The following is a 13327-nucleotide window of genomic DNA, read 5'->3' on the forward strand; positions in this document are numbered from 1 at the left end:
AGGGGGTGTACCGGTCTAACTCCCCTTGATCAGAAGCTCCACAGGAATCGTGGGCCCTTGCAACCGAAAGTCATAGGCCTCTAGAGAATGATTAGTTCATGCAATGGAACCCACAATACATGAAGAGATGGTCGAACACAGAGATAGACTTGACGATGTTCAACACGCTGATATCGATACCAACTTGATAGATTCTTCAATATATCATACTCCAAATACTAAATACACTCAGCATCGCGCTGCTGCCGGCGTGCACGCGCCTGCATACTTCAATTCTTCAATTAGCGCGCTTCCGGTATAAAATGGAAAACTGTCGTACGATGATTGGTAAAAACCATGTCACCCAGCACCGGCAGGAAGTCGACGCTAGGCCATTACTGGGCTGCGTCAGAGCGGGTTGTGGAGTATAAATGGGCGACTGGATACAGTAATGAAACAACAGGACAGCGCGGATACAATACAATACGTGCTACAACTATTCAAGCCTTAGTCTCTCGATTGTAAATCAATTTTCAGTAATGACTTTTCGATTGTTAATCGCGACAACGAAACGTAATATCGTTAGTCTCGCTATACGTATCAACAGTTGTTGATCGAACGAAACCCTTCAAAATTTCTACATCGGTTTAACAGGGCGGCTACTTTTATTACCCCTGACTATTCCCTGGCATGCACCTTGTTTTTCCCTGACTCGATCTGCGTAGAATCTGATCAATCAACACAATCAAATTTCGTAAGACATAGATGGAAACTGTTTGATTTTCTGCATGATCTAGCAATCTAAAAAAAGATTTTCCCCAACTTTTCCCTGATTTATAGCTTTTTTTTAACAAAATACCCAGACTATTCCCTGACTTTTTCACTGGAATAGAAATTCCCCGATTTTTTCTGGATTCACCGTGTTCACCCGGTTTTCGCTACGGTACTGACCTCTATATCCGGAAATGCACTCGCATTCGTAGGTCGTCAGATTCCCGATCAGTTTGCACTGGCCACCATGTTTGCAAGGGTTATGGAAGCACGCGCTGGCTACGTTCTGGCTTTCGCACAAAACTCCGTAATAACCTTGAGAAGAAAACAACGAGAGAAAAAAATGAATTCAAACACATTTCAGATGATACGAAAACAAGTACGAATTTGAGTACGAAAATATTTCTCGAAACTGTGCAAACAAAAAATTGTTATTTCTAAAACAAAACAGAAGTTCGGCTTTCATTTCGTTGATTAACAATATTCGCTTTCTTCGTATATATAAGTTTATATATATTTAGCAGGTTTAGTACGAGGAGCGAGTCTCCTCCGTGCGGCGGCAGCCGTCGGCCGCTAAATTTAAACATATTTCCTCCCGTTGCAGTCGTCGTCGACAAAAAACAGAACATGTTCGAGCCGACGAAGTTAAACCAGGAACTGAGCATTAAACGCGCATTATCTTATCAGAACGATTGCTGTTTTAAAGCGATCGTTTCGTATTGTAAGATCATTCTTGTACAAGTTCGGTATATGTTCCACGCGAGCGAACGAACGAACGTTTCAACTTCTTCGCCGAGTACAGCAGTAAAATGGGACGTGATGAATATCCCCGTAAATTTAATGTAAATTACATATATATGACTGGTCATTTATTTCGATGTCGAGAATACGTCTATCTCAAGGCGGTTAGGATGAAACTGTATGGGTAGGGTTATATTTCTGTGACTTGCCGCGTCCGAAGCCCAACGCACACGATGCAGGGAAGCATGGAAACAGAAGAATGTTTCCAAGTGTTTCCCTGTCACCTGCGTTCAGAGAAATGAGAAACATGGTTTCGGGAACAACGTTTCCAAGAAACATGTTTGATTCCATGTTTCTGCGTTTCCCTGCATTGTGTGCGTTGGGCTTTAGATCTTGAGAATAGGGATGGTTGTCCCTACTTTACTTATTTAATTTGTAGATCTAGCTCGATTTGTTTTGATTTGTGGCCCCTACAAACGCACTTTACCTGCTGGGGGAACGGTAGGGTGATTGGGGGGTCGATTTTGAAATCGAAAAGTGACTTAGCAAAAGTGTTGAGCTAGCGTAGGAAGAAAGATTTTTTAAAAACTTTTTTTCTTTATACAGTTTGATTCAACAGATTTTGTCAACTCCACACGGGGTCGCGTTTCATTAAAACGATACCTCGTAAATGGAGGGCAGCAGAATAAAACTTCGCGATTATCGCGAAAACGATATCAATAGAGGATTGTTTCAGTGTTATGATATATTAAGAGACGGCGCCCGAAACAGAAACAGGTTTTTTACGATCGTCGCGTAATTAGGGGTTTTACAAACAAAGCATCGCGCACGTGAATTCCCTCATCATACGTGACACTGGATAATAGTTCAATTTATCGATCAAATCCTTTTATCGACAATAGAAAAAAAAAGACGCAACAAAACTTCCGCGCGTAACGAAAACATTCGTTACTCATTAATTAATGAATTAAAGATTAGAAGCCGACGGCGTTTCAACATCCCTCATATTCTACGAACCCGTCTCGAGATGACACGATTTCCTGAAGGCGATGCTTATATTCATGAAGGGGTACTTTTAAATTAGATTATAATTTCACCCTCGCGACGCGCCAAGAATCAGCGAACAGGTTGTTCACGAACTTTCGTAGGTTTTTACGGAATTTTTCAATGTTTTCATAGTGGAGCAGTTTAGTGACAAACATTGGAAGGATTCCGCATTGTGTGATTGCTATTGCGATATCCTAGCAGTGTACCAAATTTCATGCGTCTATCCTGCCCCACTATTTTGCGTTTTTCAAAGTGAATCAGGCCTCATGCCCCGGTGATATTCCCTCACATACGATGCCACTTAGGTGCTTTGCGAGGTTGATCTGTTGTTTGTATTCGCTTTTGATTTTTTCTAATAAAGAAGATTGGTTTTAAAAAAATTTCCAGAAACTTAAAACTCTTTTTTGAACATTTACCGAGTGGCCATGTACATTTTCACTTAAAAAACTTTTTTTGAACACTTGCCGAATGGACATGTACACTTTCACTTAAAACACTTTTTGAACACTTACTGAGTGGACATGTACACTTTCACTTAAAACACTTTTTTTGAACACTTATCGAATGGACATGTACACTTTCACTTAAAACACTTTTTTTGAACACTTACCGAGTGGACATGTACACTTTGGCCGAACACCTTGAGTACTGACGGCTACGATGCACGTTCCTCCATTCATGCACCGACTCGGATTCTGATAGCACGGGTTGTTGTATTCGCAATATTCTCCTTTAAATCGTTCTCCGCAACTGAAAAAATTACAAAAAACGAACATCGAAACTTTAATATATTTCACCGATTTCGATAACGGCGAATTTCAAATATACAGAAATTGCGTCTGAAAATTCCGACATGCCAATACTACGAAAAAGTAGTCGCCCAATGCAAATATTAATCTTACAGTGATTAAGTGATCGATGACCATCGAGCTGAACTTGTAAGTTCGTCGTATATGATTTCATGGTCATCAAATGACTCGCTTATTACAAAATCTCAATGACCGTTTATCATAGCTTGTCACGACAATGACTGTTCACTACACTTACCCTCGGCGTGTGATGTGTAGAAAAAAACTATTAAATTGACCGAATAACTGAATGGAAAAATATTGTCGAAGAGAAAGTGTGGGCAGCTAAAAACTATGTGCGATGGCCATTGATGTCATCGGTGATACATAGTTTATCAATTCTGAAGATTGCGCATGATGAGTACTAATAATCTAGAAACACATGACAGTTTCATTGAGAAATATACGGCTACTAACATAACTATTGACATCAGTGACAACAAGCGATGTCGTTAGGACCACTGTCCATCGATGAAATCGCTGTTTAGTTCTATTCGATTCAGTTTCATGACTGTTTTCATTCTGGTTTCGATTCGCATATGAAATCTGGCTTTCAATCGACATTTCATGAGCCACGTCTCCGGGCCGGGTTGTTGCACAATCATGACAGTCCAAAAGTGATCTTAAATCTTATGACCGATCCGAAGTATACAACTAAAGCCGCTAACACGCGAGCATTTTTGGCCCGAGTCTTATTGGCCCGACCAAAAACGTCGGACCAGGCCCAGGCCAAACTTTAGCACGGGATAAGTGATTCGAGTGAGATAATATCACAATGGACAATATTGAGTGAGTGGTTTGCGTGTGTACACATTCTCTAGTTAACCAAGTTTGGCCCGGGCCAAATCGTCAATTGTATCAGATGACCGTAAACTGTTTTTGAAACTCCGAAGCAAATGGAAGCAAACTAATATCTGTCAGCCTCATTCAGACCAAAGGAGCAGAAAATTCCAGTACCTGTTTATGAATCTAATCAGTCTGTTAAGTCACTTATGACGCAAGAAAGTCAAGTGCTATCAAAACAATTTTTTCTATCGTGACAAATTTCACCATACACAATAGATACACCCTTCATTCTGCCACCTCACGCTTACCATCTGCTGTGGACATCTTTAGCGCGACATATATGAGTTAAGCAGCTCTTCACTTCGCTAACTTCGTCCCATGTCACACACGCATGTGTGCGTTATCATCTAGCTGATTGTTTTTTAAGCAAATTTGGATAAAGCACTTTAAAATACTTCAACAAGCTTCGAGGAAGTCGACGAAATTAGCGTCATTGCGAAGAAAGGCAATAAACAGGATGAAATGGCGAGGCCATATAAGTTTCATGCGCATTACTACTAATATCAAGGTATTGGAAATATTTGATTTTCCTCACGGAAAAACCAGAAAACTATATCGAAACTTTTGCGTTCATACATTAGCCACTTAAAAATATGGAAATTTCTGATTAATTTCACGAGTCTGACTTCTGGAGAGCCACTTCATCGTGAAGAGCCCACCTGCATAAATAGCTAGCAATAGACACCTAAACGACTAAACAGAGAAAGGTTTAAGGACACTCCTGATTGGATGTACCGATCGTCCAAACTAGGTCAGATGCTTCATAATCATGTATCATGTATCCATTATCTTTAACATCTAATATTTATATTTCGTATACAGTGCAATTGATTTGGACCTCGGTTGTATCGGCATTGGTATCATCATCATTGGGAATAATCTTTCGAATTATCTATATATTTCAGTCCCCGCTGGTTCTACCGCATTCGCCATTGTTTCCATACGTAAACACGCCATTCCGAAACATTGCCAAGAAGGGAAGAAAGTAAATTACTATCAAATTATATGCAAATGGTGAACTTTGTATCAACGTAGTTGGTAGTCGCGGAGTATGGAAAATTAGCGCAATCAAGATCAGGAATGTTGTTCGAATTTTTTCCGGGTCTGAATGAGAGAGAGAGAGAGAGTGTGGAGCTGGATGCCATCATTTTTATACACGGTAGAGTAGAAGGTGATAATGACTAACAACCCAACTTCAGTATATATCATATCTCATATGCGTAACTATTGCGGTTTCCAACAATACTCCAGCATATTACTATTTCCATACTATGTTACTTTTCTATATAAACAATTCCAGTCGAAACCACAAATACTCGTTTTCCAAGAAAAAACTTCTATTCATTTTTCATTGTTTTCTTCAGAAACTGGAGCGAAGTACACGCAATGTGGTTAGAATTTGTCGAATCAACAGAAGGTTCGACCAACCGCGAGGGGGGCACCTGTAACTTTTCAACAAGAAGAGAAATGCCCAAAAAAATAACACGCGGAAAAATCCATGAATAAAATAAGCATTAAAACGGCGCAAACCTTATTAAAACGCAATTACGACCATCTGTAGCCCGAATATCATAAGCGCGGGCATCCGATGAAGTGTCGCAATAATAGCCGAGTGCGGTAATAAGCCGCATTGATGCGGCAACAAAATAAAACACCGATCTCTCCGTAACAATAGAACACGAGGTGATGAATAAAAGATAACCGGGACCCGGCGTGACCACGACACGGTTATAAATCTATACGCGACCACCGCTAAAAAGCACACGTAATTAACACGTCAAACAACGGCTGCCACAAAATGATGTTTTCAATTAGCGCGACATGGGTTGATCACCGGAGAACCTGAGTGCCCGCGCGCATCGTCTCCGTCCTACTACTTCCAAGAGAGTAAAGAAGTGACAAGTCGGAAAGATATCGTAAAGCAGGACTCGGGTCACCATACAAAGCGACAACGGAACTGGGAGTGATAGGCTGAAGATTAGTGATCAATCTGCTCAGGTCACCACAATCGTCAACTGCTGTCATATATTGTATTCTGCAATGGAAGATCTATCGGCATCTACAACTTCAAACTTGACCAATGCACATTTCCGCTAAGTGGCTAATCTTTCAGTTGCTGAAAAGTTGGCTAGAGTTAACCAGTAGATAGCTGTAACCAGTACATAGTGACAATTAAAAGTTCATTGAAAACTATGGTATTTATCCTCCAGTTAACCTAGGAGCAATCGGGTTGAGATGATTGCTCCAATTGTTGAGTAACGGATCCCTGGCAGGGTCACTCCATTGTACTTGGGATGGCAGTTTTATGGCATCAAATGCTGTATCAATGGCCAGCCAGGTAAATGATAAACCGAAAGCAATTATTCTCATCGATATATATCGAAAAACATCTCGAGACTATTTCATACGATAATCTACATACAGGATAATCCAAGTGGAAAGTATTGGATTTCATCTTTCGTTCTTAATTCAAGTGCAATCGAGTGAAGCACACTGAATCTATGCATAAACGAATATTCAATATGAATTATCTAACGACGCGACCATTCATAATCATCCCGCCAAATATATTTACAGGTACGAAACGGTATTCATTACGGCATGGTTCATCCACGCGGAAGATTATCCATTTAGCTTAGCTATCTCTATATGAATCGATTCATTATATTTTTCTAACTGAATTGATACGTTTCGAACGGAATTAAATGCGCTCTCTTCAGGGCCGTCAAAAGGAACGAGGTCAAAGAAATCTACCGAAGTCTTTACAAATATTTCAAAGTAGAATAACACGGCGTTTAATAGTGAATCGTTGTCATCGGAGCTTTCGAGTGATTGCTTAATTCTTCTGACATTTCATTACAGTCTTAATCGCGCGAATATATTAAACGAACGTCGCGTCCCCGCTGGCATATCAACGACACCACAATGCGGCGCATGTATACGCGCGATTTACTTACGATAAAAGCGAGAACATACTTTCCGTTCGATCAAAGTTGTGGGAATAAACTCTTGAAGAAAAAAAAATTTTATTTCTATTTCTTTAACGAAGCTTTCGTCGGTCAGACGCAGGTTCACCTTGTTTGACACCATAAAAACAGTTAGAATAACATTTACATACATTGATACCTAGTTCGTGTTATTCAAGGGGTTCAGCGTGAGTATACGCCATCAATACTACACTGGTCGCCGGTCAACAATTCAATTATCAAATCCAAAATAACTTTTAATGATCCTTATGATGGTTTATATCATATCGTTTATTGCCAGTATTAAGCAGTATATGCGTTAGTTTTCAAGGCGTCAAAAAACTTCCAAGTTAGTTCTCTTCTTCTCATTCAATCGAATGTAACTGATCAGAATTCTAAGAACGCGCAATGTCTGAACAATGTAAGTAAGCTGACATGTATTAAGTGCTGATGATGGCCACGTGCGCAGTGATTATTGAAATCGTTACGGTACTGAACACGTACTACGCTACAATAACAGAGACATGTTGTGAAGATGTCACCGATACGAACAGCCGAACGAACGCCGGCCGACGACGACGTCTTAACGTATTGACTCGCGGGGCGGGCGTACGAGCGTGTGAACATACTTAAAATCAAAATTGTCGCCGTTATGAAAAAAAATAAAAGCCGCTCGACTCGATGTAGCATTAATCTTGTCGTACCACGACAATCATTTCAATAAGAATGCGGAGCGCACGCGCCGCTGACAAACCGAAAGGCCCACGCTGAGTCCTCGCGACCGTGAGACCGGACCGCGGTTTCAACCTGTATACGATATATCGGTTCCTCTTATTGTTGACTTTTTAAATCTCCGAAAAGCTTTCGATATATTTATACGTACGACGACCTTATGAACTATGTTCTCCCACGACTATCGAAAACAAATACCACCGGGGCCCTATTCACGGCACACGATGCGGGCACAATCGAAAAAGGGCCAACAAAGCGTGTGCCATCACCTAAAGCTATTTAATGCGTTGGACTTTTAATTTTGATACCCCGAGACCAGGTGAAAAGCTTCTAGCGTGTGACATTAAAAATGCCGACCAGGACTTCGGGAGCTGTTCGACGATAAATCACCACCTGCCCGATTGGAAGTTTCCCATGAACCGCGGAGACACGAGCACCTGACCCCGCACTGGCCTCAGTCAACCGACGCGCGACCCGACGTACACGCTTTATCGCACACGTCAACCGACCACGATGAAAAACAAGCGAAAATTTCATTTCATTCATTTCACACGCACTAGTGTTCACTGACCAGAATAAGCCCGTATTTATAAAGTGAAATGAGAAACTTCGACGCGATTTCGAAACGACGAGTCTTTTGATCGAAATCAACGAGGAGAACGAAATCGGCGCAGGTTCCGACTGTTCGACTCGATTTCAACTGACGTATGTCCTGAACGCGAGATTATCGATGCGAGTTTTTGTCCGTAGCTTCAAGTAGCGGCAATTAAAAAATCGTCGAGGGCGCCGATGAATAGCTGACGCCGATTGAAGATTAATCGCGGTAATTACGTGGTCAGTGCAGACAATATGGCCGAACAGACGACCGGCTTAAGAAAACAACGGCAGGAGGGTTTTAAAATTCATACTTGAAGATTTCAATTGAAGTAGTTAAAACGTGTGGAAGATTCATCCGATGGATTACAGCCAATTTCAGACCGGAGGGCTCGATGACCCGAGCTTTTTAAATCCGCAATGGGATTAAATCAAAAAGATGAAGAGGAACATGTATTTAAGAGCGAAGACGCAGGTGACGGGATTTGAAACTGATAGCTCGTCGTCCTCCATCTGTTCTTCGAGGGAACGAATTTCTGGTGGGAAAAAATCGCCCGAGCAAGTACTAGAAATCTTCAGCGCCGCACAATGAAACAAAGGAATCATTAGCATGAATGACTAGGAGTAGTAAAAATCAGTCACGCGCACACCACACACACACACACACACTCACACTCACTCCGATATACAGATGCAAAACATATGCACCTTCTACAGTTTCCATTTAGATGACCTATAGCCGACAAAACCGATCGGTTTCTAACCCAAAAATGATAAGAGGTGGATGCAGACCAGAAGGTGAAACGCATATACCAGGATCTGTATTCCGGGAGGGGTATTAACACAAAGCGAATGAAACGTAACACCTGCAGTTCGAAAAACAGAAAAAATGCCGAACAAAATTCTTCCATTACCGATATATCAGTTCGCCTCGCCACGAGCGAGACAACTCAACACGCGCGCGCAACAATACGAACATCTTTTTCGAACATATTTTTCCGCTCGCCGAGAAAACAATACTCGCGCTGCTGCGGTTATCTTTCGAATAAAACTTTCGGAAACGCGCGCTGCCTTAATCGCGAAAAAAAAAATATATAAGCTTCAAGCGAACCAGACGAAACGGTATAATCGAACCCGAAAACTCAACGGGAACTTGCGCGTAATCTGCGCACGCGAGAGACCTTACCCCCTGACCGGCACTGTGCCAATATTGCATTTTTTTTCATGAAATAATACTCGTGCTGGTTGTGGTACTAAACGGTTAAAACGGATCTATTCCCAGGACATCTATTGCTAAAAACGGCACGGGTTAAAGAACATTTTTTCTCTTCGTCGGTTGCGTGCCAGAATTCCGAAGTGTCTACACAATGTTATACATATGATGAAGAGGCCTATAATACCAGGTATACAAATATGTAGTGTAGCATTCTAGGTCAGCGGAGGCTTTTTCACTATCGCTGATTTTCTTTTTCAGAGAAACTTCACGAAAAAATGAAAATTCTTTTGATTCGGCGCAAAATACACGTATAATAGACGCAAGGCACTCTCTCCGCGGTCGAACTGCAAGTGTTCTCTCAAAGCACGCCATTGACCTGATTTTCAAAATGAAAAACTTTTAGGTCAACTCACTCAAAACTAAATACACCCGAATCTACCTACCGGGGTGAAGGAGTTTTGAATTCTTATATAAACGACTCGGGTGGTCACGAGAATTACGTCTATTTCATTTTTTCCATAACTTTAATAAACTACCTTCTTATTCTGAAGCAGATCGCGAAAATTCAATCCGTGACAAAGACCTGAAGTCATCATCATTTCCGTTTGACCTAGTCAATGAAATATTTTTTGCTGTCAGACGTATCACACACATATATGTATATACATTACTCTCTTCATCTACAAGCTAGCTGCCTGATATGATTGTAATATAATCATACATTTTTTTGTTCGCCACAAAATCGTGATTACCGAATTGCCATGAGTCTGAAACCAATTACGCAGCCACCGAGCCACAATACGAAATTAGCCGGGGTTATTAACCCAAAAGACTTTTAGGTGTGACAATAATGCTTAAACACACACCACGAATTAATGTACACGTTCGCATAGCTGTAACAAGCAATCATCATATAGGCCACGATGAAGCTGTGTCTATAGAACGCTTATTTAGAATATTTTCAAACAAAAAATCATATCAACCGCTATACTGGAATAGATTGGCATGGTTCAACCAACTCGATGAAGGCCCGGCCGGGACTGGCTTATGACAGCTCTTTTCAAACCCACTAAATATATATCTATATAGGATTTAAAAGATTAAAAGCAAATCTTATTTATCTATAACCAAAATGACACCAAAATTTCGAACTCTCCAGATCATCATCATCTCTGGCGAGAGTTCAAAACCTGGTCTATTTTGCTTTTAATTCTTGATAAATAGAATTCATTTCAATTTCTTAAATTCTGTATTTGTGGCTTTTAAACTTATAATCTTTTCTCCACGTGGGTGTGCAGGGTTTTCAGCGTACCACTACAGCCATTTTCTTGTTTTTATCTAACCGAGATTCATTTATTTGGATAACCTGTAAAATAACTTACTTGCAGTAAGGGTTGCCGGTAACAGGGGTGACACATTGTTGATTATTCTTACACGGGTTCGGACTACATGACCGAAATACTCCTGAAATGAGAAAAAACCAATCAACGCTACTTTAAATTTCAGCGATCAGATTTATAGAGAACTTTTTTTTTTCTTGAAGAAAGCAGGTTAGGCTAGCTAAACTGTAATTTACCAGGAGAGAGAGTACTAGCGCAAGAAAAAAATTATTTGTTTTTATGAAATAGGAAAGAAATATAGAGGAATGAGTCAGGGGTGATGTAATGAGTGTTTGTATACGCAATAGTATAGTATAGTAAACTATATATCTAACAGGTAACAGCATACCTAGTAATATAGTTTTGTTGCGAGTGGGTTCAGCGGCGCAATAGCAATAAATCTTACCGATGTAATTTAAAGGAGATGGTCTGTATAGGCCTGGTAGATTTGACATGAAAATGCATATTCTTAACCAATGCGCTCAAAAAGTGCACAGCTCTGTCTTAAAATGGCTACAAATTTGAATGATGATGTGTCTGAATTGAGCGGTGCCATGAATCTCAACTCGTCTATTTTCAACATATATCTTATAGTACGCCTATGTTTTTGACTAGTCAAGCGATATAACGCAAATTCGATAAGACTACGCGCAAAGAGGATACCATTCTTACTATCATATCTATAATGCTTCACGAAGTTAGCTCGAAGTTAAAGACCTGAAATGAGTTAGCAAACTATGTGTGTTTTACATGCTCAGTTCATTTCTTCGGTATAAGAGCGTGGGAAAGTGTGCAACTCATCTGTAAGCTACTATAATTCGCATGTAATAAATCTGTTCTGATTTTTCACTATCACAAAAGGATCGATCTCATAATTATCACATTTCGCTAGTGATTAAAATTAATAAACGGTTTTAACAGCAAGTTCATTTTCACGGCTTATAGGTGATCTAACGCCTTTGGTGAATTAATCTTCGCAATTAGTTAATTAAAGGTATGAGCATGTGGGTAAACAATCACCACTAATTAACAAGAGCGCTATTAAGTACTCAATTAATGAGGAAATTCAATGCAGGTGTTTATTGTAAAGATCACTTAGAGCAATCTATTTCTCTGACAACTGTTACAATTCTTACAAGATCTTAATTTTGTTTGTCAAATTCTAGTAGGAAGACATAAAATGTGTATTTTTTTTTTCATAAAGTTGTTTTGAAAAGCTACACAGTGTAAAAGCAAGCGCGCAGTTTGAGTCATTTATTAGAAACCGTGAGAACGGGGTCAAATTTTAACCAGTTTGTATGCATGTGTAGTGAAGAAGAGAAGAAGGTATACTTCAGAGAAAATCTGAATATTGGCCAAGGGGCCAAAAAGCTCCAAATCAAATATCAAGGGCGACAGACAATTAATTCATCTTAATGGAGTATATAAATACTGTATTAGATTCTCAAATTCCTTGATATTAAAGTCGATTTAATTGTTAATCAATGAAAACAGTATACACTCTTTTAGTATAGTATCTTACCTCGTACACTGGCTATCAAGCTGAATAGCAGGCACGCCAGCCAAAATACCCTAATATTCCACCGATGCCGCTTCATTCCTGCGGTAAAAACACTACGACAATTTTAATCCGAACATAAGGAAACTTTAAACCGAGCCGACATGCGCTGTCGACGTGCAGGCGACGAGTTATCCGAGTTTTAAGAGACGTGTTTACTATTCACCTCCTCTCACTGAACAAAGTTATTAACTACTGTCAAAGTAGTGCGCGCAATTGCTCCCATTGATATTCATTCGCCAACTTGAATGTGTGGTGCGGTCTGTCCAGAGCGCGTTCAGATAAATCTACCCGCTATTAATATGAATGGGATTTATAGCATATTCTAAGGCTTTGAAATTATATTCGTGCTTTTTATAAATGTCTTAATCGGAATAAGCCGGTTTATGGTTCAAAAATTTAAATCCTCATTGATTCTGGACTACACAATCAGCGCACGCGGACAACCGCACCACCTACGTTACCCAAACTTAAAATTTATTAGAATAGTTACGGTATGGTACTTCAGTATGTCGCACTTTCATGGTACATTACCTAAAAAATTCTCGCAAACATGGCTAAACATTTTGGAATACACAACAGAAATGTCTTATTCAAACCCATGCAAAAATCACAAAGATTTGATAGGATCCAGGATTGGGCATAATATT

General features: G+C 40.0%; 1 protein-coding gene across 1 annotated transcript in view; it reads right to left on the reverse strand.

Moving 5' to 3' along the window:
* Positions 1-12856, reverse strand: part of LOC141908155 (uncharacterized) — a 49082-nt gene extending 36226 nt beyond the window's left edge. Inside the window, exons 1-4 of the mRNA XM_074798036.1 lie at positions 12642-12856; positions 11123-11204; positions 3149-3288; positions 931-1065 (exon numbers count right to left, since the gene is read on the reverse strand). Of these exons, the coding sequence (XP_074654137.1) occupies positions 931-1065; positions 3149-3288; positions 11123-11204; positions 12642-12717 (433 nt within the window). The 5' untranslated portion in view covers positions 12718-12856. The remainder of the gene's footprint in view (positions 1-930; positions 1066-3148; positions 3289-11122; positions 11205-12641) is intronic.
* Between the last annotated feature and the right edge of the window lie 471 nt (positions 12857-13327).

The sequence above is a fragment of the Tubulanus polymorphus genome, chromosome 7 (assembly GCF_964204645.1).
Source record: "Tubulanus polymorphus chromosome 7, tnTubPoly1.2, whole genome shotgun sequence".
NCBI lineage: Eukaryota > Metazoa > Nemertea > Palaeonemertea > Tubulaniformes > Tubulanidae > Tubulanus > Tubulanus polymorphus.